Source organism: Mastigoproctus giganteus, chromosome 9 (genome assembly GCF_048544385.1).
Source record: "Mastigoproctus giganteus isolate SK-2022 chromosome 9, ASM4854438v1, whole genome shotgun sequence".
In the NCBI taxonomy this organism is placed as follows: Eukaryota; Metazoa; Arthropoda; class Arachnida; order Uropygi; family Thelyphonidae; genus Mastigoproctus; species Mastigoproctus giganteus.
The window spans coordinates 164,127,117-164,154,135 of NC_143583.1; the positions used below are offsets into that span (position 1 = coordinate 164,127,117).

At 37.5% G+C, this 27,019-nt stretch overlaps 1 protein-coding gene across 4 annotated transcripts in view; it reads left to right on the forward strand.

Moving 5' to 3' along the window:
• LOC150080867 (histone-lysine N-methyltransferase EHMT2-like) overlaps positions 1–27,019 on the forward strand; it is a 558,915-nt gene that overhangs the window by 128,780 nt on the left and 403,116 nt on the right. For all 4 annotated transcript variants that reach the window (XM_090381696.1, XM_090381697.1, XM_090381694.1 and 1 more), the window contains 2 exons: positions 6,489–6,694; positions 22,511–22,632. In XM_090381696.1, the coding sequence (XP_090237822.1) occupies positions 6,489–6,694; positions 22,511–22,632 (328 nt within the window). The remainder of the gene's footprint in view (positions 1–6,488; positions 6,695–22,510; positions 22,633–27,019) is intronic.

Here is a 27,019-nt window from a genome sequence, read left to right on the forward strand (position 1 = left end):
CATCATTGACAAATGCAAAGTACTGCATATGGGTAGAAGTAACCCCAGAGAAACGTACCGACTGTGTGGCTACATTTAGGGTGGTAGAAAATGAAAAAGATCTGGGAGTAATTGTGCAGTCAGATATGAAGTTTTCTGAGCAGTGTAGACAGGCTGGCAGAGCAGGTCATGGGGTATTGTCAATGATATCCAGGAATTTTGCTAGTAGGGAAAAAGAGGTGATTATCCCTTTGTATAAGGCAATGGTCAGGCCACTCCTTGAGTACTGCATACAAGCCAGGTCTCGAGGCCTCATTTTAGGAAGGATGTAGAGTTGCTTCAGTGTGTACAGAGAAGGGCAACAAGATAGGTGAGGGGGATGAAGGGGTCCTCTTACCAAGAAAGTTCTGCACATTTCAGCGGCTGGAGTCTAGGCACATATGAGGTGATCTGATTGAGGTGTATTATATCAGATTACGTACCTCAGGAGGTATAAATTCAAATTGAAGAAAGACAGTTGTAGAATAGATGTGTGGAAATTTGCCTTTAGCCAGCGGGTGGTTAATTTCTTGAACAAACTTCCATCTGTTGTTATGGAAGTTGATAGCTTAAATAAATTCAAGGAGGAACTGGACAAACCTTTAGAGGGAATGGATGTGTGAAAATTTTTTTGGCTGATGCTACATAAGCTCATATGCTTGTTTTCTTGCATCACATACCTCCATTACTACTACTACTAGTATCATTAATAAATATTGAAAATAATAAGGGATCTAGCACTGAACCCTGAGGAATGCAACTAATAACATTAGCCCAAGAAAAGTAGTTCCACCCATTTATAATTACCCTTTGTCATCTGCCACTAATGCTACACTTCTTCAGTTGTACAGCACTCTTTCATGTGAAACAGTGTCAAAAGCTTTACTGAAATCTAAGTACAGCAATACTTCTCTTAGCATGCCTTCAAACAGCATGGATTTCACTATAACATGGTTTTCGATTAAGTTTAAGTTGAAAATTTACTGTACATATTAAAACTCATTTAATAGCCTAGACATGTATCCTACTTATATGCTGCTGTGCCAAGTCTATTGTCTCACATGCACATGTGCCTATACCTCCCCTCAGGCAGTCAGCAGAAACATGCAACAGTGTTGAGTATTCTTAATTCCATCCTGATGAAACAATGTGATAGCTTTTCAAAATTTTCATTTCACAATTTATTTTTTACCCTTCTAAATACAAAATGATGAGTCAAAAAAGGAAAAGTTATGAAAGCGGTGGAGCTACTAAATGTAAATGGCTTAAATTAGTAAAAAAACTTTATATTATCAGGTGCCATGAAGATGGTACATTTTATGCTAAATGGAATGAATGAAGCATCAGTACAAACAATTATTCAAAAGAAGGATCAGTATAAAGAAAAGAGAAGGTCTACAGCATCTTACATGACGAAAGTGATAACTAAACAAAGAAGTTCGCTGTTGATTGATATGGAACATCTTTTATTAATATGGATATAATCAAAAGAGAATTCCTTTGAGTCAAAGAATCATTCAAGGGAAAGCCATGAGCCTTTATAACACGCTGAAGGAAAAAAAAGAAAATGAAGAGGAGGAGGAGACTCAAGAAATATTTACAGCCAGTCATGGTTGGTTTTTCTGCTTTACAAACCGTATTGGGCTTCACAATGTTCGTATCTGAGGTGCAAATGCAAACAAAGATGCTGCTGAAGATTTCCCACTGAATTAAAGACATCATTGAAGAAAGTGGCTACAAGGACAAACAAATTTTCAACATCGACGAAACTGGACTGTTTTGGAAAAAAAAAAGCCCTCACAAAGTTTTTTAGCTGAAAATGAAAAAGCCCAACCTGGATATAAAGCATCAAAAGATCATTTAAACTTGTTGGGTGGACACTCATCTGGGGATTTTAAATTGAAGGGTCTACTCGTGTTCAGAGCAGAAAACCCAAGAGCTCTAAAGGGTTGCATAAAAAGCACATTGCCCATAATTTGGTGATCCTATAAGAAAGCATAGATTACAATCGAATTGTTTACAGATGGTTCACAAATTATTTTTGTCCAACGGTTGAATGTTACTGCAAAGATGAAGGGATGGAGTTCAAAATTTTGTTGCTCTTAGACATTGTACCAGGCCATCCACCTGAAATTTCTGATCTCAATAAAAATATGCTTTCTTCCACCTGACAACGTTTCTCTTACAACTCATGGATCAAGGTGTTATTGCCACATTCAAGGCATATTAACTTTTTCTCAAGCAATTGAAGCTTCAACAGGAGTTGGATCATCATCTTTACAAACATTTTGGAAAAATTTATATCATCAGGAATGTGATTGAAAATATATCTGCATCTCGGCTTGACATCACTGCCACCAACATGCTTCTGTTTGGCAGCATGTTTGCCCCGTGTGGCAAATGATTTCACTGCTTTTGAATCACAAGTTCAGACAATTGCCGAAGACATTGTGAATATCGGAAAAGACTTGGGATTCGAAACTTTAGACACTGCCAACGTATGTGACTGCATTGACTCACATGAAAATGACTTAGATGAGGAAACTCTTCTTGAAATTGAAGAGCAAACTGCATATGAAGAAGAAAACAATTCTGAACTGGATAACACTGAAGTGGCACCAAAAGAATTTTTAACAGAAGAATTGGAGAAAGTTTTTCGGGGGATTGACTTGGCCTGCAAAGCGATTATGAATGGAGTTCCAAACGTAGCATCAAGATACAGCAAATTTTACAAGATGGGATTCGATGCTACAAAGACTTGTACGCCGAGAAAAAGAAGAGATGACTTCACCAGACTTCATTATTGAAATACCTAAATAAACAAAGCTCTTTTCTCATCTCTCATGTTACCTTTTCATTAATAAAATTTTTGAATATATATATATATATATTTTTTTTTTCAAATCCTTTTAATTGGCTGTCATGTGCAAATTGTTCATAGATTTATTATGATTTGTTTATAGACTGTTTCTGTGGTATGCATTCAATTAAAACCCATAATAATTATACCTCAATCAGCATGGTTTCACATAACATGGAACAGTTTCGGTACCAATTATCAGTGCTATGCAGGGTATTGCTGTATATGATATGAAAATTATTTTTTGCATCCAGTTTCTTTTTTGTTATGTCATAGTAGCTAATCAGCATGGTTAGACCTGGTATCCCTATAAGTAATTCATTCTGCGATTTCCATATAACCATATTCCTGCCAAGATAATCATGCACTTCTTTAATTGCCAACACCATTATTTTCTTTGGAACAAAAGTAAAGTTTACACAGCTAATTACTCACTTTATCCTTTGATCTTCCTTTGTGAGAGGCATTTGCACATCTCCAGTATATAGGGATCACCCTTGAATACAAGGATGCTCCCGTAATTACAGCCAAAGGTTTGCTTACTTCTTTTGCTGCTGCTTTTAATATAATTGGATAGATTCTAACTGTCACAGGTGCCTTATTTACTTTTGGCTTCAATAGTTTCTCTTCCACTTTCTTCTCAGTTATCACAAAATCATTTATGTTCATTTTTATACTCTGGCACAGTCAACAGGTTAGAGGAGATTGTGAATACAATAATTTTTATTTAATATCTAGTTATAACTTAGTATATTTCTGGTATATCCATTCCTGAAAATTTCTTCCTGCTTTGAATTTAGATGCAAAATATTTATTCATGTTTTGATGGACTGTTTTAGGACATGAGCATAAAAGTTGGTCTGGCAATTCCAGAGCCATGATCTCTCTCCTATAGAGAACCTCTGGGATGAATTGGTCCATCGAGTGTGTGCGAGGAGAGACTGCTCAAAAACAGAGCTGAACTGTTTACTACTTTGAAGGCTGAATGGCAGGAAATATCAGAGAATGTTTACAGAATACTGGTGGAGTCATAAAGGCTAAAGGTTTTAGCACATTAGTTTTCCTGCAAATAAAGCTTATTTATAGATATGAAGGTGACCAGATATTAATGGCAGGGCAGTGTATATACATACTGCTCTAGTAACTGGAAATAGTTACATTATTATTGTATTCATGTATCCTTTTAGCATTATAGTGATAGTATTGAGGTATAGTGCTATGGTCTTTAATCTAAATGTTTATGCCTCAGACTAAAGCAGCAAAGCAAACAGGTCTAGATCTGAACAGTGATAATGCTTTTGCTTGCGATGGAATTGCTGAGATCAGTAACTGATAAGTTGTCTTAAAAGTCAGGGTCTTCTCACGTGTGTGCTACTTGCAGTGAGTTATGCAGTGCTGTCTGTAGTGAGACATAATGGAGTCTAGGGAGGTTCTGTGTTTTTTAAGCAGAGTGTGAGGAGATTAATTGAAAATTCAGTTGACCTGTGGGCACCAAGCATTTTTAAGCACAAATTTGAGTGTTTGAAGAAAAGGTTGATTCCCTTGACAGAATTAAAATGGAGACCCATCAAATACTCAGCTTCCCAAATCAGTGCTAGATACTTGCAGCATGGCAAAATCACAAATGTGTGCTTGTAAGTTTCAAGGCTTATAACCTAAAAATAACTTTTGCACAGGCAATTGAAGCTACAGCAGGAGAAAATGCAATTTCATTTGTAGAATTCTGGAAGAAATATAAGATAAAAGATACTATTAAAAAAATATTTATGAATCGTGGTTCAAAATTACAGCAAGCAATATGAGAACTATTTTGAAATGCATTATGCTGCATTGTGCAAATGACCTTGGTGGCTTTCTGGCTCCAAGATCATTTGCACAAAGTGTTGTAAACTGATATTGGAGGATGGCTAGGTTTAGATGAATTAGACACTGCAAATGTTCATGAATTGCTTGAATGTCATACAGAAGAACTTAGTAATAATGACCTTATTAATTTAGAACAACAATGTGCTTTTGCGGATGAGGACAGCTGTGAAGCAGATAATAATGAACTGTTGAAGGAGTTCTCTTAAAAAGAATTAGACGAAATATTTTGCACTCTTGAAACTTTAAAGCAACATATTAAGGATGCTGATCCCAATGTCGAATGAGGCATGCAAGTTGACTGAAACCTGGAGAAAGATATTAGCTGCTACAGAAAAATGTATGAGGAGAAGAAGGAAAATAACATGGTTTAAACTTTGCTATTGAAGTATTTTTTTTCAAAAAATAAATTACATAATTTTTCACACCTTTTTATTATGTATATGCATGCTTTTGTTTCAAATAAACTTTTGACTAATGAAAACATATTTTTTATATTACAATAAAAAATAGTTAAAAAAAATGTATGTTTATAAATTTAGTGCATATTTTGAAAATTTTGGAACTAATTATTCTATTTTGTATTGTAATTGAGGGATTGCTGTACTATTTTAAGGGAATAACCATTTTTGCTATGTAAGGTATGGGCAGACGTGCCAATGAAAAATTGACATGCCCATATGTGGTATGTTTCATCACCTCTTTCAATGTCTTAGTTTTGTTTTAGATATAAATATTTACTCACTATCAGTAGTATTATGTAATTTTCCCATAAAATGATGGAATTTTTTCTATAATTTTAATCTGGCTACTATACACTAGATGGCTTTTATTAATAGATCCTTTACTTTTCACTAGATCCTTTACTTTTCACTAGAATGCATAGATCCGGGATGGTGAACCAGTGGCACATGTGCTACGAGGGCATTCATAGGAAAATATACAGGCTTGTGGCCATCCATAAATAGCTTGTTTTAAAACGAAAAGTATTTTTTTATTTGAAGACATTTGTTTTGTGTTTTAAAAGTATTGTCATCTTTTTTATAATAACAATAAAGATATTAAGTATAATGGAAAAATAACATTTCCTTTTTCTTTTGAGAGTTGTTATTTTAGTTGTTTTTATGTTCAAGCTTATGTAGCAAAAAAAAATAAATAAAAATTCAGAACTGGAAATTTCTTTTAGTGAGTTAGATTCTGGGTTAACAGATATTCCCAATTTATCAGATATTACTGATTTAGACAATAAATGATTTTAGTGAAACTAGACAATTTTTGTGTTGTAAATCAATACTTGATTTATCATGCAGGAGATTAGTACTCTGATTGGAGAGGGTCACCTGCTGAATAAAAATTGGTTCAGTTGGACTGTCAACAGAAATGTTATTAGGATAATGTAAATGTATGTCTAACAGTCTCATAAGCAAACCAGTTTGTGCAGAGGAGATGGGGAAAAAAAAAAAAAAAAGCGATAGTTTCTGGAACGTTTTCTTGAATAAAAGTTGGTTCTTAAGTGGCTGAAATGGAGGAAGTTTCTTAATTATAAAATTGACATTAAATGTAGTATCAAAGTTTTAAGGGCACTCTCTTAAGTAAAACTGGTTACTTGACCAATACTAGTTGAGATACCTTTTAGGTTTGAATAAAAAATTTCTATTGAATGGATGGAATCTTAATGGAAAATTCTGTTTAAGAATTATATCAAAAGAGTTTTGCATATTATTTATGCATTTATTGTATTTTTCAGGGATTCTTTCAGCAATGTTCTGCATTCAAAGAGAATAAAAGGGAAATTCACCTTTTTCACAAAAACTGTGAAATATCTCCAGAGCCAAATTCCACATCCCTTTGTCCCCACTGTGGTTCAGAGTCTCCTCTAAAGACAGTGCGTTTAGAATTCCATACCCCAGTAGAACCAGCATTTCACTTGACTCAGAGGATTGAGCCATCATTGTATGTTCCATTTTTTATTTTACTATTCAGATACAAGTTAAGAGTGTTATGGTTTTGTGTTTTGTTTATTTTAATTTTATTTATTATATTATATTTTAGCAAGGCTCAATATGTTTTATGTTATAAATAAATTAAAAAATGAATAAGAAGATTACCTAAGTAATTTCTTGTAAAACGCTCCAATATTGACACTCTATTATACAAATGAAATTAGTAAAATTACTTAAATGTATCTTTACACTCGAAGGAAAATTGATGATCCAACATACTGGTATCAGTAGTTTAAGAGCTCCAAACCTGACCTCAAAAATACATCGAATCAACCAATTCTTACTAGCAAAAAAATTACATTAGCATCATTAAATAAAAACGAATGTGAATATCATGTAATTGCGGCACTATCCTGAAGTGGACGAAGCTTTTCAACAAACGTCATGATCACAGGCTAGTACAACATGGAATGTGTGACAGAATTTAAAGGTGAGAGACTAGTTGCTTTCTTGGCGCATGCGTATGAATGACCAAAAGTCTGAAATGGGAAAGGGGTGATGCACATTAATCTAGTTTTGATGTAATTTTACAATATTCAACATAATTATATGAAATTATTAATAGCAGAAACCCCTTGAAATAAAATCGCATCAAATCTCGATTATTATGTCAGCATTACTTGTCCTAACCAGCAGAGGATATGTTGAGATAGTGCATTTTTAAAATCTACAGACTTATTTTTTTTTTATATATTCACCGTACAATATAGCAGTCATCATGATGGTTTATGGGCTCCCTTGATATTCATGATTTAGCAAAATGTGTACACTTATAATTATCCTGCAACTACTACAGCTTGTTTGGATCACCCACAAACATTCTCCAATAGGATTCATATGCATTTCAGAATTTTTTGCCACTGATGATCTTATGCTTTACCTTCTTCAGATCTATATAATATCCACAAACAGCAGAATGAGTCCACACAAAATTTACACTTTCATTTGGTAGCTACACAACCTGTCAAGGGGAGGGTAAACTTTATTATATGAATATACTTCAGGCTGTTATTATATCATAGTATTGGTACACATGTAATACGTAAATGTCACAAAAACAAATTTCAACTGCTACCAAAGTATAATAGTAGAGTAAAACTAATGATACTTGCATTCAGCATGCAAAATATATGTAAGAAACATTTAAATATAATTTTTTTGTTACACATGTAGTGTGATCAAAAGATTCTTAGCCCGAACTAATATTTGTGAAATGATGACACTTACTGGCTATTTGGATGGATCTCCTTTAAAATAGTCCTTTTGACACTGTATTCACTGATTCTAGTTCTTCTACAACTTTTGGAAATGTTTGTAATTGTCACATTCTGTTAATTTTCCCCAGTTGAAAACCTGACCTTACCATGGGGCTTTAAACTTAGGAAACAAAACAAACAAAAAATCATGGAGTTAAATCCATTGTCCATGGCATATGGGGAGCCATAGTGATGCACTTCAGTAGAAATTTTTAAATGGAAAATTCTAAGTGTGTATGGCCATTGTCATGATGCAAGTGCAAATTTGGCCATTTTTTTCAAACAGCATCATGAAATTGACATAGAACTGTTTTGTAGTATTTCTGGTTCACTGGCCATGCAGAACATTTTCATAATGAGATGCCCTGTGAGTCAAAAAAGTACGATAAGCATGATAAGAAGACCAAAAGATGCAAGGAAGCAGACATTTCTTCATCAGCCAAAAAAATAATAAAATAAATAAAATAAAATAAATTTAATAATAATACACAATAAAATAATAAAACAAAAAATATATTCATACAATTCCTATTCCCACAAGGTAACCATTCAATGCTGCTCTAAATTTAGCCAGACTCACTACCTCTACTATGTTTGGAGGCAACTCATTCCACTGTTCAACAATCTGCTGCAGGTGAATTTCATGAGATCAAGTTGTCTGTTATTCCCTGATATTTTATATTTATGATTTCTAGTTCTTGCCTCATCTAAGAGGAAGAACAGACTTTTCTCATTAATTTTACTCAATCCCTTCAGTGTTTTATATACTTCAGTCACATCCCCCTTTTTGATGTTTAGTTGTCAAACTTTGCAGTCCACACCTTTTAAGCTGTTCTTCATAAGTGCACGGATTTGCGATTATCACTGATCTGATTGTCCTTCTTTGAACCCTCTCCAGAAGTTCTATGTTACAGTCTCCAGACTGGAATACAATACTCCAAATACAGACTAACCATCATTTTCTGTAGAGGAGTAATGACATCCCTCTCCCTGCTGGCAAAGTTTCTATGAGTGATGGGCTGGGTACCATGTGCCTCCCTAGCTGTCTGTTTACACTACACAGAAAATTCATGTCAGAGTGAATCACAGTGTGAGTCTTTTTTGCCTTGAAGGCCTCCCCCCAAGGATGTATGTGATTCCAGGCATTTTGTTTTCCAGCCATAACTTTACATTTAGAAGCATTAATCTTTATATTGCCATTTTTCAGACTATATGTGGAACTGATCTGTCTTTTTGAAGCATCCTGGCATGGTTTGAATTGTTAACCAATTCCCACCTTCAGATCATCAACAAAGTTTGTTGACGATCTCAAGGTGGGACAGCTTTATTTTGGATACATTTGTCAGTATCATTTATTAAAATTAAAAATAGGGGGGGGGACCTAACACCCTTCTGAGGAAGTCCACTTGTTACACTGGTTCACTTTGAAGACTGATCACAGACTGGGTAAAAAGACTCTCTTTAGCCCCGTCTGTGGTTAATGCCTAGAATCTTACCAATAATCCTGGTTTGTTCTAATTTATATAGCATCCCTCCATGAGGGACAGTGTCAAAAGCTTTACGAAATCTAGCTGTGTATAATGTCAGAATTGTTACCTGCATCCAACTGTTCAATGACTGCTTGTCGCCCATAGGTGAATTTCATTAGATTAAATTTCTGTTATTACTTGAGCTTTTGTATCTGTGATCCCTAATTCTTGTCTCACACCTACAAGGAAGAATTGACCTTCCTCAATTGAAGTGGAGATATACCTCAGTCATATCTCCACTTCAATGTCCAGTTGTAAAACTTTGTGGTCCACACTTTTTAAGCTATTCTTTATATGTGCATCAATTTGCACTCATCACTAATCTGATTGCTCTTCTAAAATAGTCAGGCATGACCTCCCCTTAATGAACCATTGCTGGGATCTATTCAAGATACACTTCTTTTGAGATGTCCTTTATTTCTTCTCTTCTGCGTTGATCTTCTTTCATATTCTTTTCTTCTGTAGAAGTCAAATTCACTGGCCTGTAGTTACACACCTCTTGTATTGGAGAGACATCTGCACTTCTCTGGTCCAAGGAATCTTACTAGAATCCGATGACAATCTCATTAACATTCCCAATGGTTTGATACACTCACATCCAACCTTATTAATCATAACTGAATATATATTCATCTCCCCTGTAGCCCTGCCCCATTTCATTCTAGTAGCTTCTCTAAGATCATTATATCACTTATTTTGCAGCAATCTTGCCATTTAACTTATCTTCCAGATTTGAGCCTTCTTTTGACTATAAATATCATTAAGGAATATCTGTTGGGAGGTCCATAGAAAGTCCAGCCCTTTCTGCTGGGCTTTAGGTGGACCCTCTAATGGCATGCATGCATAAATGACATTTTTTTTTCAACACTGCATGTTTTCTGCTGTATCATCTTCCACAGATCCTCCTCCTCCAATGTTTTTGGTTTTGAGCATATAGCTTATCTTTCAGGTATTCATATGCAGAAAAAACTAAGTTACTGAGCTCTAGAGACTTTGGAGAATCTGTGTAGGGACCCTCCCCCCCCTGATCCAATCATTGTTCATTAAATATAAAGACAAGGTTGCTTCAATAAACCAAAAAATAAATAAATAAAAAATAAAAATAGATAAACAATAGAAAATAAATGAATTGAGTATACTGTATATAGAAAACATTGTGAGTCTACAGACCATTAGTTACATAATAGTTACATAGTTATATATAATTGAATTGTAGTTGTTGTTATTTGGTTTTTAGGAACATTAGCAGCTAAGGCCATATTGCTCTGGGGATATGCGGTGGTCATTCCCTGACCTTTCCGCATCCTCTGTGTTTGGTGGTCACGGGCTCGAACCTCGGTCTAATCAAGAAAGCGTGTGCTACGCACTGCTGCTCCTGCCCAACTGGCTATGGAGGCACCCATATTGAATTGAATTGAGTGAGAGTATACATTGCTCAGGACTCAGATTATAATAGTGGTAACCTTGGCCACCCACCATGGAATATTCTTTTTCTATATTGACGATTCTGACTAAACTTGTTGAAGTCGACATCTAGATCCTGGACGTGTGATAATATCTGCTGAGGAAGAAACTGGTCCGACAGGTGACGGTTGTGTTTGAAGAGGGCATAGCTGTGGAGTTGCTTGCAGATGTGCCACTGGGATTCTCCATGCACAGTTGTCTCGGAAGGAGGGAGAGGAGATGAGACCAGTCATGAGCTTGGCAGTTATGTCTCCTTTCATAAATGAGCCACGTGACACCTAGGATGTTGAGTATGTTGGTCATAGTGGTGGTCTGGAGCTGGGGAGGTAGGCTAAGCTTGTGGCAAGCCCTTGAGGTGTCAATACTGTGAGGAGAACACTGGTTTGGTGGTAGAGGGAGATGCAGATGTCCAAATCTCTGCAGCATAGAGTAATGGGGGATAAACTATTGTTGCAGTGTATCTGACTATGGTAGATTTGTCTGTTACATGTTGCAGATTCTGCTTGCATATCCACCTCAGTCTGGCGGCTTTTGTGAGAAGCATATCTGCATATCTGCAAGTTGACTGAAAAGAAGCTTTGGGTCAAATCTAATCCATACGTCATTGTGATTTGGAACAAGCGGAACGGAGGCTCCATTGAAGGCTGAATGGATTTTTGTTGGGTGTTGCTTTAATGAGAAGACCATGGTTTCTGACTTCTCGGGATTCATGCACAGGCCAAATTGTTTGAGGTAGTTAGATATTGATGAGAGAGTGGAGGTTAGCTCTTCTGAGATTTGGTGAGGGCCTTGGTTTGCCTTAATTGGTGTGAGTATCTTTAGGTTGTCAAGATATACCAGGATATTCTGCTCTTGAATTACCAGTGGAGCAATGAGGGCAGTGAAGAGGAGGCCAGTAGAACTGCCCATTTTAGGATTCCAACCGAAAGTACTTTGCAGTATTTGGAGTTATCCACAGAGAGTTTCACCATATGGTTATGCATCAGAGATGTGAGGAAAGCTAAGTGTCACCACCTATCTAATAGTGGTTCTCTCGTAGTTTTAGGAGAGATGGGATGTGCATAGTGTTGATTGCAGACTCAATGTCTACATATGTGGCTGCCAGTTCTGTATTCTCAAAGGCTGTGAAGATTCTGTTAGTAGTTTCTAGAAGATTGATCACAGTCGATCTGTGTGGAAGTGCATATTGAATTTGTGGAGCATTGTTTGGCAGGATTTGTTTGGTGAGGATCGACAAAAGTGTTTTTTCTAGCAGCCTCGAAAGGCAGAATGAGTTTGAGATCGGCCTGTAGTGTTTCACATGTGATGGAGTTTGAATTCTTGGCCTTGGCTTGACTAGGTGTTACTTCCATTGGTCTGGGAAGCAGCGGTTTGAGAGCACTGAGTTAAAAATATGTAATAGAGCTTACAGGATGTAAGGACTTTGGCTCTTAAGTATAAATTGTGGGATCCCATCAGGTTCAGTAGTAAAGGTTGCCGGCAGAGAGTTTATGGCAGTAATTAACTTTTGTCTTGATATTAGTGTGATTGTCAACAGGTCAAAATTGGTGTCAGATGTTGGTAGCCTGGGCTGATCTTCTTGGTTGGCAGTGGTGCTAAACCTGGTGATGTAATCCAGCTATCTTTGGGGATTGAGTTGTGTGTGGGGAAACCTGAAGGGGCATCTTTATATGGAACTTTTTCGGTGTGTATGGCCCTCTCAAGGTAAGATTTAATCGCTTTGAATTTCTGGTGATTAAACTCAGCTTGAGCTCTTGAGTAAGCAATTCTGTCCGTATCGTTCTGAGACTGCTTCCAAAATTTGTGAAGGTGTTGCTTTAAGGTCAAAACACTTCAGGTCATGGGAACACCTTGCTTTAGAGAGGAGAATTGTGACTTTTCTTGTGGCTGCAAAGCTTGTCAAGAGACAATCCAGTTGGTGAGCAGGGTAACAGCTATCTTGGCATCACATTTTGTTTTTCTTTGTTAGTTGTTGGCGCATTGGCTTCTGTGGCCATAATGCACCTCCAAAGGTTTCTGCAGTACTCTGATAAAAGCCCGAGGCGGGATTCGAACCCGCATCCTTTGGGTTGCCAGGCAGGCAATTTACCCACCCGGCTAGCCCGGTCGGCTCAACATCATATGATTCAAGGATCGGCCAAGGGATAAGCGAGGCAGCTTACCCCTTGATGCATCTTGGTATGTCTAGGAATGTCGGGCTGACGTGGGACATGGTTTTGGTAGGCTGATTGAGGAGATGGCGATCAGTCAGTTGTTGAAATATCATCAAAATTGGATAATAGTCAGAGTTGAGCAGTCTCTGAGGTTCGATCAGTAGTGTGGAGTATATATATATATATTTTTTTTTACGAAAACCCCAGACACGAGAGGTATTAGAACCTATAGTATTTAGTATCGTGGTTGGGTTGGAGGTTGAGAAGACGAAAGAAGACATTTGTTGACATTAGACTTGAACTTCTGTAGACTGTAATTTTCAGGAAATACGTATGAAGGAATGTTGTTCCAGAAAATGGCAGTTGAATGAATAAACGAGGAAGATGAAAAGTTGGTTCTGTGAGTTTGAAGTTGAACAGTAAATGGATGTTGGCTGGTGGCAGCACGTGTTTGGACTGTTTTGAAAGAGAGAGAGAGAGAGAGAGAGAGAGAGAGAGAGAGAGAGAGAGAGAGAGGGAATTAAAGAAGTCAATTCAGAAGAATAGTGCCATGGAAGTATCTGTAGAAAAGGCATGCAGCAGAAACAGTATGTCTATGAGAAAGCGAGTGGAGAGACTCTGTTAGAGATGAATCATTAATTAACCAAACTGCTCTCTTCTGAATGGAATCAAGAAGCCTGAGAGAAGTTTTGGGGGGCACCACCCCAGATGTGGGAACAATATTCCATGGCAGGGCAGATTTGCGATTTATACAGAGTGAGCAGCTGTTTGGAAGAAAAGTAATGCCGAGAGCAAAAGAGAAAACCAAGTTTTTTAGATGCAGAGGAAGCAGTATTTGTAATGTGCTTGTGCCAAGAGAGATTAGAAGTCAGGGTATCCCCAAAAGAGATATATCATTTTGCCTAGAAATCGGAGTGTCACTAAAGATAAGCATAGGAGCAGAAGAATCCTTTTTGTGAGATATAAGAGAAGACTGAGTTTTAGAGGGGTTGAAATCAACTAAGTTGTCTTTGCCCCACTGGAGAATTACCTGAAGATCGGCATTTAAGGAATTGGCAGCAGATTTTCGAGAAGTTGAAGCTGATTGAGCATGACAAGGCTTCTCAAAATGGAAAGTTGAATGTAATGTGCTATCATCGGCAAAACTATGGATAGGATTTCCAGTCAATGGAAGAAGGTCATTAATATACAAGAGGAAAAGAGTGGGGGAAAGAACTGAACCTTGGGGGACACCGGCATTAATGGAGAAGTTGGAAGACAGAGAGCCATCTACCATCACCCTCAGTGAGCGATCAGAGATAAAACTGGATAACCAATTACAAAAAACAGTTGGCAAACCATAAGATTGAAGCTTGTTTAGAAGACCTTTATGCCAAACACGATCGAAAGCCTTTCAGATGTCAATAGCAACTGCTTGTGTTTCACCAAACTTTTCTATTGAATATTGTCCATAAATGGGTATCATAAGCCAGAATATCACCAGTGGATCGACACTGACGGAATCCATACTGGCGATTGCTGATCAGACGGAAGGTTTCTAAGTAGTTTAAGAATTGGCCGTTAATTGATTTCTTTACTTTAGAAAGAGTAGAAGTAATTGCAATGGGACAATATTTGGATGGGAGTGACTTGTCACCCCTTTTAGGACAGGTGGGCAGGAGCAGCCATGCGTAGCACACGCTTCTTGATTAGACCGGGGTTCGAGCCCGTGACCAACAAATATGGAGTATGCGGAAAGGTCAGGGAATGACCACCGCATATCCCCGGAGCAATATGGCCTTAGTTGCTAATGCTCCTAAAAACCAAATAACAAACAAACAAATCTTTTTAGGAACTACCTGGGTGTGAGCAAATTTCCAAGCAGAAGGAAAAACACCTTTGGAATAAGAAAGTGAAAAAAGGCGGCAAAGAACGGGAGTAAGTTCAGGAGCACAGATTTTGAGAACAAGTGGAGAAATACTATCGGGATAGTATCAAGATTCGTCAAAATCCTTTTGACATCCTTTTAACGGAAGACTACAGGAGGCATTGAATGGAGCGTGTTGGGAATGGTGGGGTGAGTGTTTTACCAAGATCATTAATATAAGAGTTGGAAGAAAAATGGGATGCTAGCAGGTCAGCGTTATCCTTGGCTGAAGTGACAACAGAACCATCTGGTTTTGACAGAGGTGGAAGCAGAGATGGGCAAAAGTTGCGGCCAATAGCTTTGGCAAGAGACCAGAATGCTCGGCTACCAATAGGGCAAGAAGCAAGTTTTCTACTCTTGGCCTGTTGAAAATTTAGTTTGGACTGATTAGTGACTGCTTTACAATTCTTGCAAGCTTTGTTGTAGGTAGAAAATGAAACTGAAGAATTGGAAACAAGTCAATTATGATATGCAACATTCTTCTCTTGAATAGCCTTAGCACATTTATTGGAAAACCAAGGTTTAAATAAAGGATGAGATTTTAAAGTGAAGTGTGGAATATAGGATTCCATTCCTACAAGGATAATTTCACTGACACGATCTGAGCAAACGTTGACATCAGAAGTTTTGAAACAGTACTCCGACCAAGGAAAAGAAGAAAACAAATCTCATAGGTCATCCTATTTTGCATTCTTGTAATGCCAAACAATACAAGGTTGGGCATAGCCATGAGATAAAGGCTCCATTGGAGAAGAGACAATCACAAAGTTGTGATCTGAGGTACCTAAAGGACCACTCACTTCGACTGTGTACTTAGAAGGGTTGTTTGCGAGAAAAAGATCAAGCATGTTGGCTGTATGGTTAGGATTGTCTGGTATTCTTGTAGGTAAATGAACAATCTGTGCAAGGTCATTAGAAATTGCAAAAGCCTCAGCATCTCAACTAGCTGGGTCGGTGTGACTAGAAAACAGAAGCCAGCTGGAGTTGTGAACATTAAAATCACCAAGGAAAATTACCTCAATGTTAGGAATGTTGGACTGGAGAAAGTCAGTTTCAAAGAGAGGAAGTCAAAAAGCTCCAAGTGATTAGTGGAGTTGGGAAAACGGTAGAGACAACAGATGAATTTGACACAATGAGGTAGAGAGATTTTAAGCCAGAGAAGATCGAAGAGAGGAGATTCCAAATTACCAATTCTCTGACAGGGAATATTGGAACAGACATATGTACAAATACCACCTTTGAGGCGAAAGGAATCATACAGTGAATGATTTGGGCGACTGAGATGAGCAGTAGTTGAATTAACCGATAACCGAGATTTTGTCAGAAAAAGTACGTGGGGTTTGACAGCCTGCAAGTGGAAATGGACATTGTTGAGATTAGAATTGAGACCACATATATTTGTGAAATGAACTAGGAAATGTTTGGAGGTTTAGATCTTTTCGCAGATCAGCTTACTCTATTAGTTTGACAATTCATGGTGTATTCAATAGTAAGAAAATGTGTGTGGGGTTTGGGGACATGCTGTATGAAGTAATGAAATTTTTGGATATGGCATACACATGGTAAGAATATACCGAGATCCTTGACATAACGTGGCCTCGACAATGCCCCCCCCCCCCGCACACACACACACACACACTACTCGGACTCCCTCCAGTCACTATCTGGCAGAGTAGAGGCAGCAAGATTATACACTAGCTGATCTGGAAGCCTCCTAAAGAGTTACCAGTTGGTTCAGTCCGGTGTACTAACTAGCGGCCAGCCTGTGAACACCTTTTTAGAGCTGTACCCTCGAAATGAAAGGAAGATTGGATCTCGCCATGGCGGACTGGGCTAGCCAGGTGGGTAAAGTGCCTGCCTGGCAACCGAAAGGTCGCGGGTTGGAATCCCGCCTCGGGCTTGGATCAAAGTACTGGAAAAACCTTGGGAGGTGCATTATGGCCACAGAAGCCGATGCGCCAACAACTACCAAAAAAAATCTCTCCATGATGTTCGTCATAACCTCAAAAGTCATCAGTCATACTGCATGATGGAAGAGATGGGAAAGGGTTGACCGGAACTTAGATCTGGAGACTAAACATGGGTTCCATCACTTCAAGCCCCCAATAAGCAAAATGGTGGTATTGCACCGGTTGAGGAGAGTCATCTACCACCTAGTATTGCCTAGTAACACAGAGGGGCGGCATTCCTCCATGTGATGTGGGCGCCACACCTTGACCCCTGCTTAGGTTGGTTCATACCTGGGTGGTCATCCACAGTGTGCATTTGCATGGAGGTTATACTCAGGATTACTAACAGTCCCACCATTGTGAAGGTGCAAGCAGAGGATTTTGCTGTCACGGACCGTCGTATGGACTTTGCCAAAATTGGGTCTACTTGACTTGAATATCACCTGAATATTAGTTCCATCAGCGTTTTAGACTCCCAGGTAGCCAATACAGCTTGTTTGGCATATCAGAGAGAATGTCTGATATGCCAAAGACCTAATGACCTAATTCTAGCTTCCATTCTAGAATTAGGTCAAGTTGGTTGGACCCACCACCCCTTCTATCTTCCCTTTCCTTCCTAAATACATTATACATACCATACCATACCGAAACTTATCATCCCCTGTATGCTGGTGGTACCACGTTTCCATAAGCGCTATTATGTCAGCGTTACTTGTCCTAACCAGCAGTTCAAATTCACTCAATTTATTGACAACATGTCTGACATTACTGTATAAACAGTTACAACTTAGTGTTCTTGTATAGTTAACTACCCTGACACACCCCTTAAATTTATTTAAGCTGGCTTCCCTGGCATTACTTACCCTCGCATTTGTAACGTTTCTGCCCTCAGAACATCTTGCTAATATGTTCTATTGCAGTAACAAACAAGAACTCTTGAGGTATGTGCAAGCGTTACTTTGCCCAATATTATCAGATAAATGTGTATCTATATTACCCTCGCCCCCCCCAAACTAGCAGTTCCCCAAACCTTTAAGGTATCCTCAATAATACTGGCAAAAAAAACTCTTGCACCACTTTAGTTTAAATGTATGCTGTCTTCACAAAACAGATTCCTTCTACCTACAAGTGTGGGCCAAACTTGATAGAAATTTCATCCTATAAGCCTTGCAGAGTCCTTCAAGTCTTGAGTTATTCCACAAGGCTTTTAGCATATAATTCCTCCTTTCGTGCCAGGGCAGAATTGCAGGCACAGACATTGTGACCTAATTCACGGCATTTCTTCAGCATGGTCCTATATTTGACTAACAAATCGTCAGATCGTGTATTTCATTAGTTTGCACATGAATAATAATATTCTCTTTACCTCCCTTAAAATCTGATAGTCTGTTGGTGACATCATTAATAGCTGTTCCCGGCAGACATACCCTGGTTCTACCCCCACCTCTCCTTATTACAAAAAATATTTCCCTTTTCCCTGACAATGGAGTCTCCTAATAGAACTAAGTCCTTTTGAACCAGAGTAGTTTGCACTTGGTTATTCTGTTCTGGGCCCCAAATCGGGAGTTTATCACTTGGTAGTTTACTAGAGTGTTGAGTCCGACTAGCTCCCAGTTATATTATTGTTGAGGGCAAGCATCCATATTTTTCAGTGACTCAAATTGTTCTTACAGTGCACCAAATTTTAACTTAAGATTGGTACACTCCTTACAACAGAGACAAAGAAAAGAATCTCCAGATGAACTAGGATTATCCACTATGTCAACCTTGGAATACATGCTACAGGTTCTTCAAAGAATAAAATCATGACTCACCCGGAAATCAGCATAGACTATTTCTGTATGAGTCCTGGTACCCTCTGACAAAGTGTTCAAGGCAGATCTTGTAACAATTTACTAAATATTAATAAAAGAAACTTAAAAAATATATATTTATAATATAAAAAAAATCAAACTACAGCATTACCCCGCATAGCACTGATAATTGGTACCGAAACTGTTCCGTGTTATGTGAAACCATGCTGATTGAGGTTTAATTATGATGGGTGTTAATTGAATGTGTACCAGAGAAACAGTCTATAAACAAATTATAATAAATCTAAATTATAAACAATTTGCTCTTGATAGCCATTCAAAAGGATTTGAATTAAAAAATATTACAAAAATTGTATTAATGAATATGATTAATGAATATGATAAAAGGCCTGTTCACTCTGGATTCATTATTATCGAAACTAAAATTGCTGTAACACAGAGCGAAAACGGATACAAAAATAGATTGTGACAAGTTTAATAATAGGAAATATACATATATTAGATTAGATACATACAAACGAAAAGCTTTCGGTTGTTTTGTCAACCTTCCTCGGTTAAACTGACAGTTAAGCATGGAGCATGAGGGCATGTACTGCCAATCTTGTACGTGAAGTGCGTGATTAATTGTTGGATGTTGAAGCCTGTGGCTGTGATGCATGGACGTTGCCAGCATTTGTCAATAGTCAGGATTGCTGTTTCGATGATAGGGTGTACTTTGACATCCACTATTCCTGTTGACTAAGGTATTGGAGCATTTGATGTTCAACGACTCCAACCAGGCGCGTTGTCGATAGTGGCGGGACTTATCCACAATCACGACATCGCGGTGTGGGTCAATGTCGTGGTGGGTTGCCCAAACGTGTTCGGCAATAGCGGATTGCTCTTTTGTGTTCCTTTTGAAACACAAAAGAGCAATCCACTTAGCGGATGTGGAGCACTCAGCTATTGCCGAACACGTTTGGGCATGTTGTTGGCAGTGATTTCTAGGCAATATGCAAATATATTTGATCGTATTTAAAGGGGTAAAAATAAATTATGAAATGAAGTTATGAAAAGCTATCATGTCATCTCATCAGGATGGAATTAAGAATACTGAACACTGTTGCACGGTTCCGCTGACTGCCTGAGGGGAGCTATTGGCACATGTGCACGTGAGACAATAGAGTTGGCACCGCAGCATATGTGTAGAGTATGTGTCTAGGCCATTGAATGAGTTTTAATATGTACAGTAAATTTTTGACTTGAACTGAATTGAAAACCGTGTTATAGTGAAACCTGTGCTGTTTGAAGTCGTGCTAAGCGAGGTGTTGCTGTATTATAGGAAAATAAAATCTTATCAAAATAAACTTTACAATATACTAAATAACCTCTGAAATCCTGCTCCAATCTGCTCTAATTCCCTCTTATCTATACTTCTTTGCTATCACTATGAAGAGCTCTACAAGGCATGTCTGCTTGTCACGAATGCCAATAGTTGAATGTTATCTGAGTTTGGCTGACTTTGTGTAATGTGGTGATGCGGTAGGTGGTTGGAATAATAATGGATAAACAACCAAGCTGTTGAGTCATCGTGCAATCAGGGTCTTCACTTAACTTGCTTAGCTGTTCGTTATGTAGACTTATAGGGTACACGAGAGTTGGCTGGTTGCTCCTCTTGAGGACCAAGCTGGTCTGCAGTTTGCTTTTATGAGATTCCACATTAGATAGTATGAATCAGAGCTGTACTGCTCAATACGTTCTACGTTGATATTAATATTTGTAAAATAATAAGAGGAGTTTACCTTAATATAGTACGTAGAACACTTCCATATGATACTGTCCAGAAATTAAAACGAAAAAATTGAAAAACTTACACATTAGAGTAAAAAATAATTAAAAACCAATTTAACACAATTAAAATCAATTTGTGTTAAATTGGTTTTTAATTATTTTTTACTCTAATGTAAGTTTTTCGATTTTTTTCGTTTTAATTTCTGTAGAGTATCATACGGAAGTGTTCTACGTACTATATTGAGGTAAACTCCTCTTATTATTTTACAGAGATTCCACATTGTACGATTTTCTGTTTGTGTGGAGGCATCTGGGTTCTGCAATTCTATTACCCTAAGGTTTGTTAATGCTGGCTGACACTCCAGACACTTCTTGAGATTGAGGGTTTGGTGTCAGGTTGAATTGCAAGATAGGTGAACTGGGCTGATGCCTAATCGAATAATTGAAGCTTGAAGCATGGGGATTGGGTGTAACTAATCTGCTAGTCTTTTTTTTTAAATTTTTATTGCATCTAGAAGTTCTTGTTGTGATTTTAGGCCTTTAACTGATGGTGCAGTAGCAAGTCTTGATTAGTGAGTATGAGCTCTAGTTTCTTCTGCAAGGATGGCAGCTTTTTTTGAAAATCCATAGTGTCTCTGTTCTTATTTTTTATCATTATCTGCTCCACATAAACTCAGTTTATTTTTTGCAAAATAGCCTCGCATCCATCCTTATCCATTTGGTATACCAATTGTTAGTCCAATATAATTTGGTTGAGCTTATCGGTGTGGCAAGATCTTGTACGTGGAAATTTTGACCACAGTGTTCGCTACTCTCCCTGCATTGTTAGTCTTTATTGTTGGCAAGGTCATGTGTGAGGCAGGAAGCACATTGCCATGCATTTTGTATTATCCTTTTGAATGTTTTATGTGAAATTCTACACACCTTATAACTTGAGTTGCAGGTGATACATTTGATTTCATTTTTAATTGCTTGGGGGCAGTGGCTGGAACTCTGAATTCTTCATTTTGGCAGAGACTGAACATAAAAGTTTAGTAAATTATTCAAGTGAGGTTGGCCGGTATAGGTAGTTGCTATTTCACTCTGTTTTCATAATGAGCATGGTTCCTATGCAGAAACATTCTGATTAAGCATTGATCGTAGATATGTGGATTGCTTTAGGCAGAGGTTAGTTTAGTGAAGGGCTAGAGAAAGATACAACAGATTTGTATCAGTTTGTTCTTATTTAAACGCATGGGTTGGTAAAAGAAATGTGGTCTATATAAAGGTCTTTGAAGCCTTATAAACACCTCAGGCTATGGAGGCATCTTACTACTTAATGAATGAGGGGGAGAAGCATACCTGGGGATTTGTGTCAATAGGATTACTTGAGTTGCATGTCATACTATATCTAGTCACATGCTACAGGAATAATTCAACCACCGGATTAGACGGCCTCAATCCTGTATATCCTGTCTTGAGGGCATCTTTTATATTAGTGTAGTTATATTGGTGCTGATTATTCAAAAATTCTAATAAGTAGTTAACCTGTTGACATTCAGCAGCTCCTGGTTGTTCCTCTCCTCTTCAGGGGTCCATTGATACTGAACAGTAGATGTACTTTAACTAATACCAATATTTTTCCTCATTAAAACAGGAGCTGTATCATTGAATGGCTGCACCAACAAAGATATGCACACTCTGATATTGAACTGCTAAGACATTTTCAAATTTCAAGTAATGTTTAAGAACCACCTTTCTCTCACCAAATCTTAATTGCATGTTCTCCATAATTTTTATAGGTTTCAGCCAATCTTAAAAAAAGAAATAATACAAATTTGCCATCTGTATCCAATTTTGACTCACCTTGTACATGTGGTATTAACTATAATCAAATTATATTTTCCTGAGATATTAATATTCTACTTTATTTCATTTTTATTCAGACCAAAAGCTAGAATGGCAATTACTCCACTCTCAAAGATCGAAAAAGATGAGGATGAAGAGGATGAACTCCTGCCTAAAACAAGTTTTACAGTGCCTGAAACAGGCAAAGTTTTGTCTGCAGGTGTGTATTATAGCAGTTATTAAGTTACATAAACACATTGTACAGCTTTCTTTGTTATAAATTGTGCAGTAACAGCATTATGCATAATGTTTTCATTCTCTGCTTAGTACACATTACACATTTTAAATATTTTTATTTTGTAAAATGAACGCTGTGGCATTAGATGTTAAGGTGCTGCCTACATTTCTTGCTCCCAGTTTTTTTTTTTTTTTTTTTGAGTTTTATGTTATAATTTTCAGTTCATATCTGAAGATATTAACATACTAATCAAAGTTAATGAAGCAGCTTTTTTCCCCCCCTCTTAAAGATAGTACTTTAAATATTATGTAATTGTGTAACATATAGTTTATATATAGTCGAGTTCTTTATAGTGACCCTCTTTTTAACATTCTATCACGTGATAATATCCTATGTGGTTAATCCCGGCCAAACATTCAGGATAATGACATTGAAAATAAAAGGATTTCTCTATAACCATCATAAATTTCTATCTCTTAATCTGAATTTTTATTTTTGTATTACAATATTCGCATTTAAAAATGACAGAATGCTTCAAATATATTGAAGTTATTGATGAACTTGCAGCCTGACTGTGAGAAATCATTTGTTAAGATTTCCCATGCTCTTTTCTTGCAGTGTGGTAATGAAATGAACATCGGCTAGAAGTTCATTTCATTAGTTAGAGTGTATGTTTATTGGTATGGCTCCAAGAAAACTGATCGCTTTGTCAATTACAGATAAAATTAAGATTTTTCAAGCTGTAGACAGTGGTGTTCATTCTAAGACTGGCATTGCCAAACAGTTCAGCATTCCTAAGATTACTCTATTCCCTATTCTGAAAGATTGGAAAAATATTGAAAGTTTAGAGAAATCTGCTGCACTGGGTTGGATTTCAGCATGAAAGGTGAAGTTTCCGGATCTTAAAAAGGTACTTTTGGAATGGCTAAGATTGACTCGTTTGTGCATCGAATGAATATTGAAGAATTTAAAAGTTCAGGTGGACGATTTCAGAAATTTAAGACTTGTCATGGCTTGTCTTTGAAAAAAAGTGTGGCGAAAGTGCAGCTGTGGATATTGCCACTACAAAGGAAAGGAGGGAAAATTGTTTAAAAAATGTTTTGCTGACATACAACCACAATGACATCTTCAGTGTTGATGGAAGTGGACTCTTTTTTTAAATTGCTACCAGATAAAACTTGCATTTAAAGGCGAGAAATTACCGGTCTCCTGCCAGCAAACTTACTTGTCTGTCACAAAGAAGCTGCCTCTTATCTTTTGGGAAAGCCTAGAAGCCTCAATGCTTTAAAGGTTTGAAGACATTGCCATGTATTGAGCAAACTAAAAAGCATGGATGACATCACAAATACGAAGAATAAATCAGAGACTTAGGTCGCAGGATGAGTGAGAAAAATAGAAAAGTTTTGCTGTTTGTGGATAACTGCACCCTTCATTGTTAAGTAAATGACCTATGTGCAATCACTGTCGAGTACCTACCACCAAATGACGTCAATTCTTCAGCCACTTGATCAATGTGTAATCCAGTGTTTTTTTTTAAAACTACCGATGAATGCTATTAAACAAAATTGTGCTACATCTTGAAAGCAAAATTCAATACAAAATCGACATCCTGCAGGCGATGTATTTATGTGTTTCTGCATGGGATGAAGTTGATGAAAAAGTGATCTCCAACTACTTCAAACATGCTGGATTTACCGCCTTGAATGATGCAATGTGTGAAGTTGCACACGCTTTCTTCCTTTGTTAATTGCGAACAACAGTTCGATAATAGGGAAGAAAAGTTTGAGCATGTGCGTCATCACCTAAACTTACAGGGGAAACTTAAGTGTCAAAGATTACGCAGAAGTGGATGTGGACATTGAATGTTTTAGGATATGGACAAATGAAGAGGAACTCATTGCAGGTGAAATGGAATCTGAAATTTGTAGTGATGAAGATGACGAACTTACTGTGGTTAAACAAGAAGTTTCAGTGAAAGATGCTCATCAAGGATTAGAACTTATATGGCGATCTCTCTCTCTCTCTCTCTCTCTCTCTCTCTCTCTCTCTCTCTCTCTCTCTCTCTCTCTCTCTCTCTCTCTCTCTCTCTCGCAGCCTAACTGTGAAAGTGAAATAACTGCTATTGCATTCCTTCATAATTCTATTTTAAGACGTGCTACCATTGAAACAGCATGTTTTGACAAATTATTTTAAGATATGAAACAATTCTCTTGATAGGTATATAGTGAGACTTACAATTTAATTGTAACCTTACTGCACTCTACGGCCCCAGGTGCCAAACATTTTTCAAGGCCAAGTGATATTACTGTGACTTATAAAGTGCTCTTAACAAGTAATTAAAGTAATTTTTTTAAGTTTTCGTCTTTTTCTCAACAGTTCTCTACTTGAAAAACCACTACACGTTATAATGCAGAAAAGGAACTCGCATTTCTTTACCTTTTTTATATATTTCTAGTTCCACTAACCAACTAACCCTTCAACTGCTTGGCTTCCTAGGGCACTGCTCCTGCCTACCCGTGGTGGGGGACCAGAAACTTTGGCAGAAAAGTCCTCTTGCCAAGGGCTAAAAAGGAGCAAACATGGCAAACACAGACCATGTTTCTGCTACTCAGACCAGCAGAAAACTAGATGAAATGAAATCGTATATAGCTAAGTGACAAAAGACAGAGGCACTCCCGTTAGTCGCCCCACTCTTCTTAGTTATTCATTCTAAGAATGAACAACCCATCGGAAGTTTGTCACCTTTCCGAATTCAAAAAATGCTAGAAAGCATAGCTAGTTCCCCTAAAGTAGTCAGAAGACTAAAATCAGGGGATCTACTAGTTGAGATGACAAATCAGAAACAAGCAGAGCATCTAATAAAAGCAAGAAATTTTGGAGAAATTCCAGTAACCGTTACTCTTCACTCCACCCCGAATACCTCGAAAGGAGTAATTACAGAGTAGGATCCCCTCAGTGTTTCTGAAGATGAAATCAAAGAAGAGTTGAAAGATCAAAGAGTTATTCAAGCTAAAAGAATAACAATTAAAAGAGAAGGAGAAATTATCTATACGAGAAATATAATTTTGACCTTTAATATCCCAAAACCACTGTAAAAGCTGGATATCTGAACTGCCCACTGAGACTATATATTCCCAATCCTGTCAGATGTTTCAAGTGTCAGAAGTATGGACACTCTCAAGCAGTATGTAGAGGTTTTGCTATCTGTGCAAAATGTGGATCACAAGAACACATACACACACAACAGGACTGTGCAGCACAAAACTCAAGATGTCTCAGCTGCAGAGGAAAACATAATGCCTACTCAAAAGAATGGAAGAGAGAAAAGAGAATACAGAAATAAAGTAGAAAACAATGTAACATATCAGGAAGCCAAAAAAAAAACAATACAACCACAAAGAACAAATCGACCATTGTAATTAGTAACACAAACTTATAGAACAATACAAACACACACAGAAGTAACAATTCCACCAAAAAAATCCATGTCAGATTGGGCACGTTCTCAGCTCATTGATCTAAAACAAAAACCAGAACAGGGAAATAAACACACCCATTACAAGACCACCATCTAGAGAAATCACAAAATCCACAAAACAAGATGGAGTTTTGTGGATCAAATGGAAATAAAATAGACACCATGGAAGTAGAAGAAAAGAATCAACCAGAAGAAGCAATACTAGAAATTTTTGCAGAAGAAATGACAGATACTGGAAAAACCACTACATGTTAAAAAACCACTACTTCCCTAAAAAAGGAAGACAAAAGGCAGAGAACTCTAGGGAAACAAACCCAAGAAAACAAGCAGAAAATACTAACAGAACCAACTAATGAATTCATTTTTACATTGAAACTGTAGAGGATTCCGCAGCAATTTTGAAAATATCCATGATCTCCTAACACAGTACAATCTGATTAGTCTATGTTTGTAAGAAATGTATCTTAAACCCCAGAATAATATATGACTAAAACAATACAATATTTACAGTAAAGACTGAATTACAAACAGCACAGCACATGGTGGAGTAGCAACCTTAGTAAATTCCAGTATACCCACCCAGCAGATTCCTTTGCAGACTAATCTAGAGGCGATAGCAGTACACGGTGCAGTAAACTTTTGTGTAACAATTGTTTCCATCTGCCTACCACCAAACAAAGATATAAGTTATACCGAACTAGAAGACTTGGTAGTCCAACTACCACCTCCTTTTTGTATCAAGGGAGATACGAATGGCCACCACCCTCTATGGGGAAATGAAAACATAGGTAAAAGAGGTCAAATTCTAGAAAAACTATTTGATAAATTCAACCTTACATGCGGCGCCTCCGTAGCCAGGTGGGAAGGAGCAGCAGAAGTGCGTAGCACACG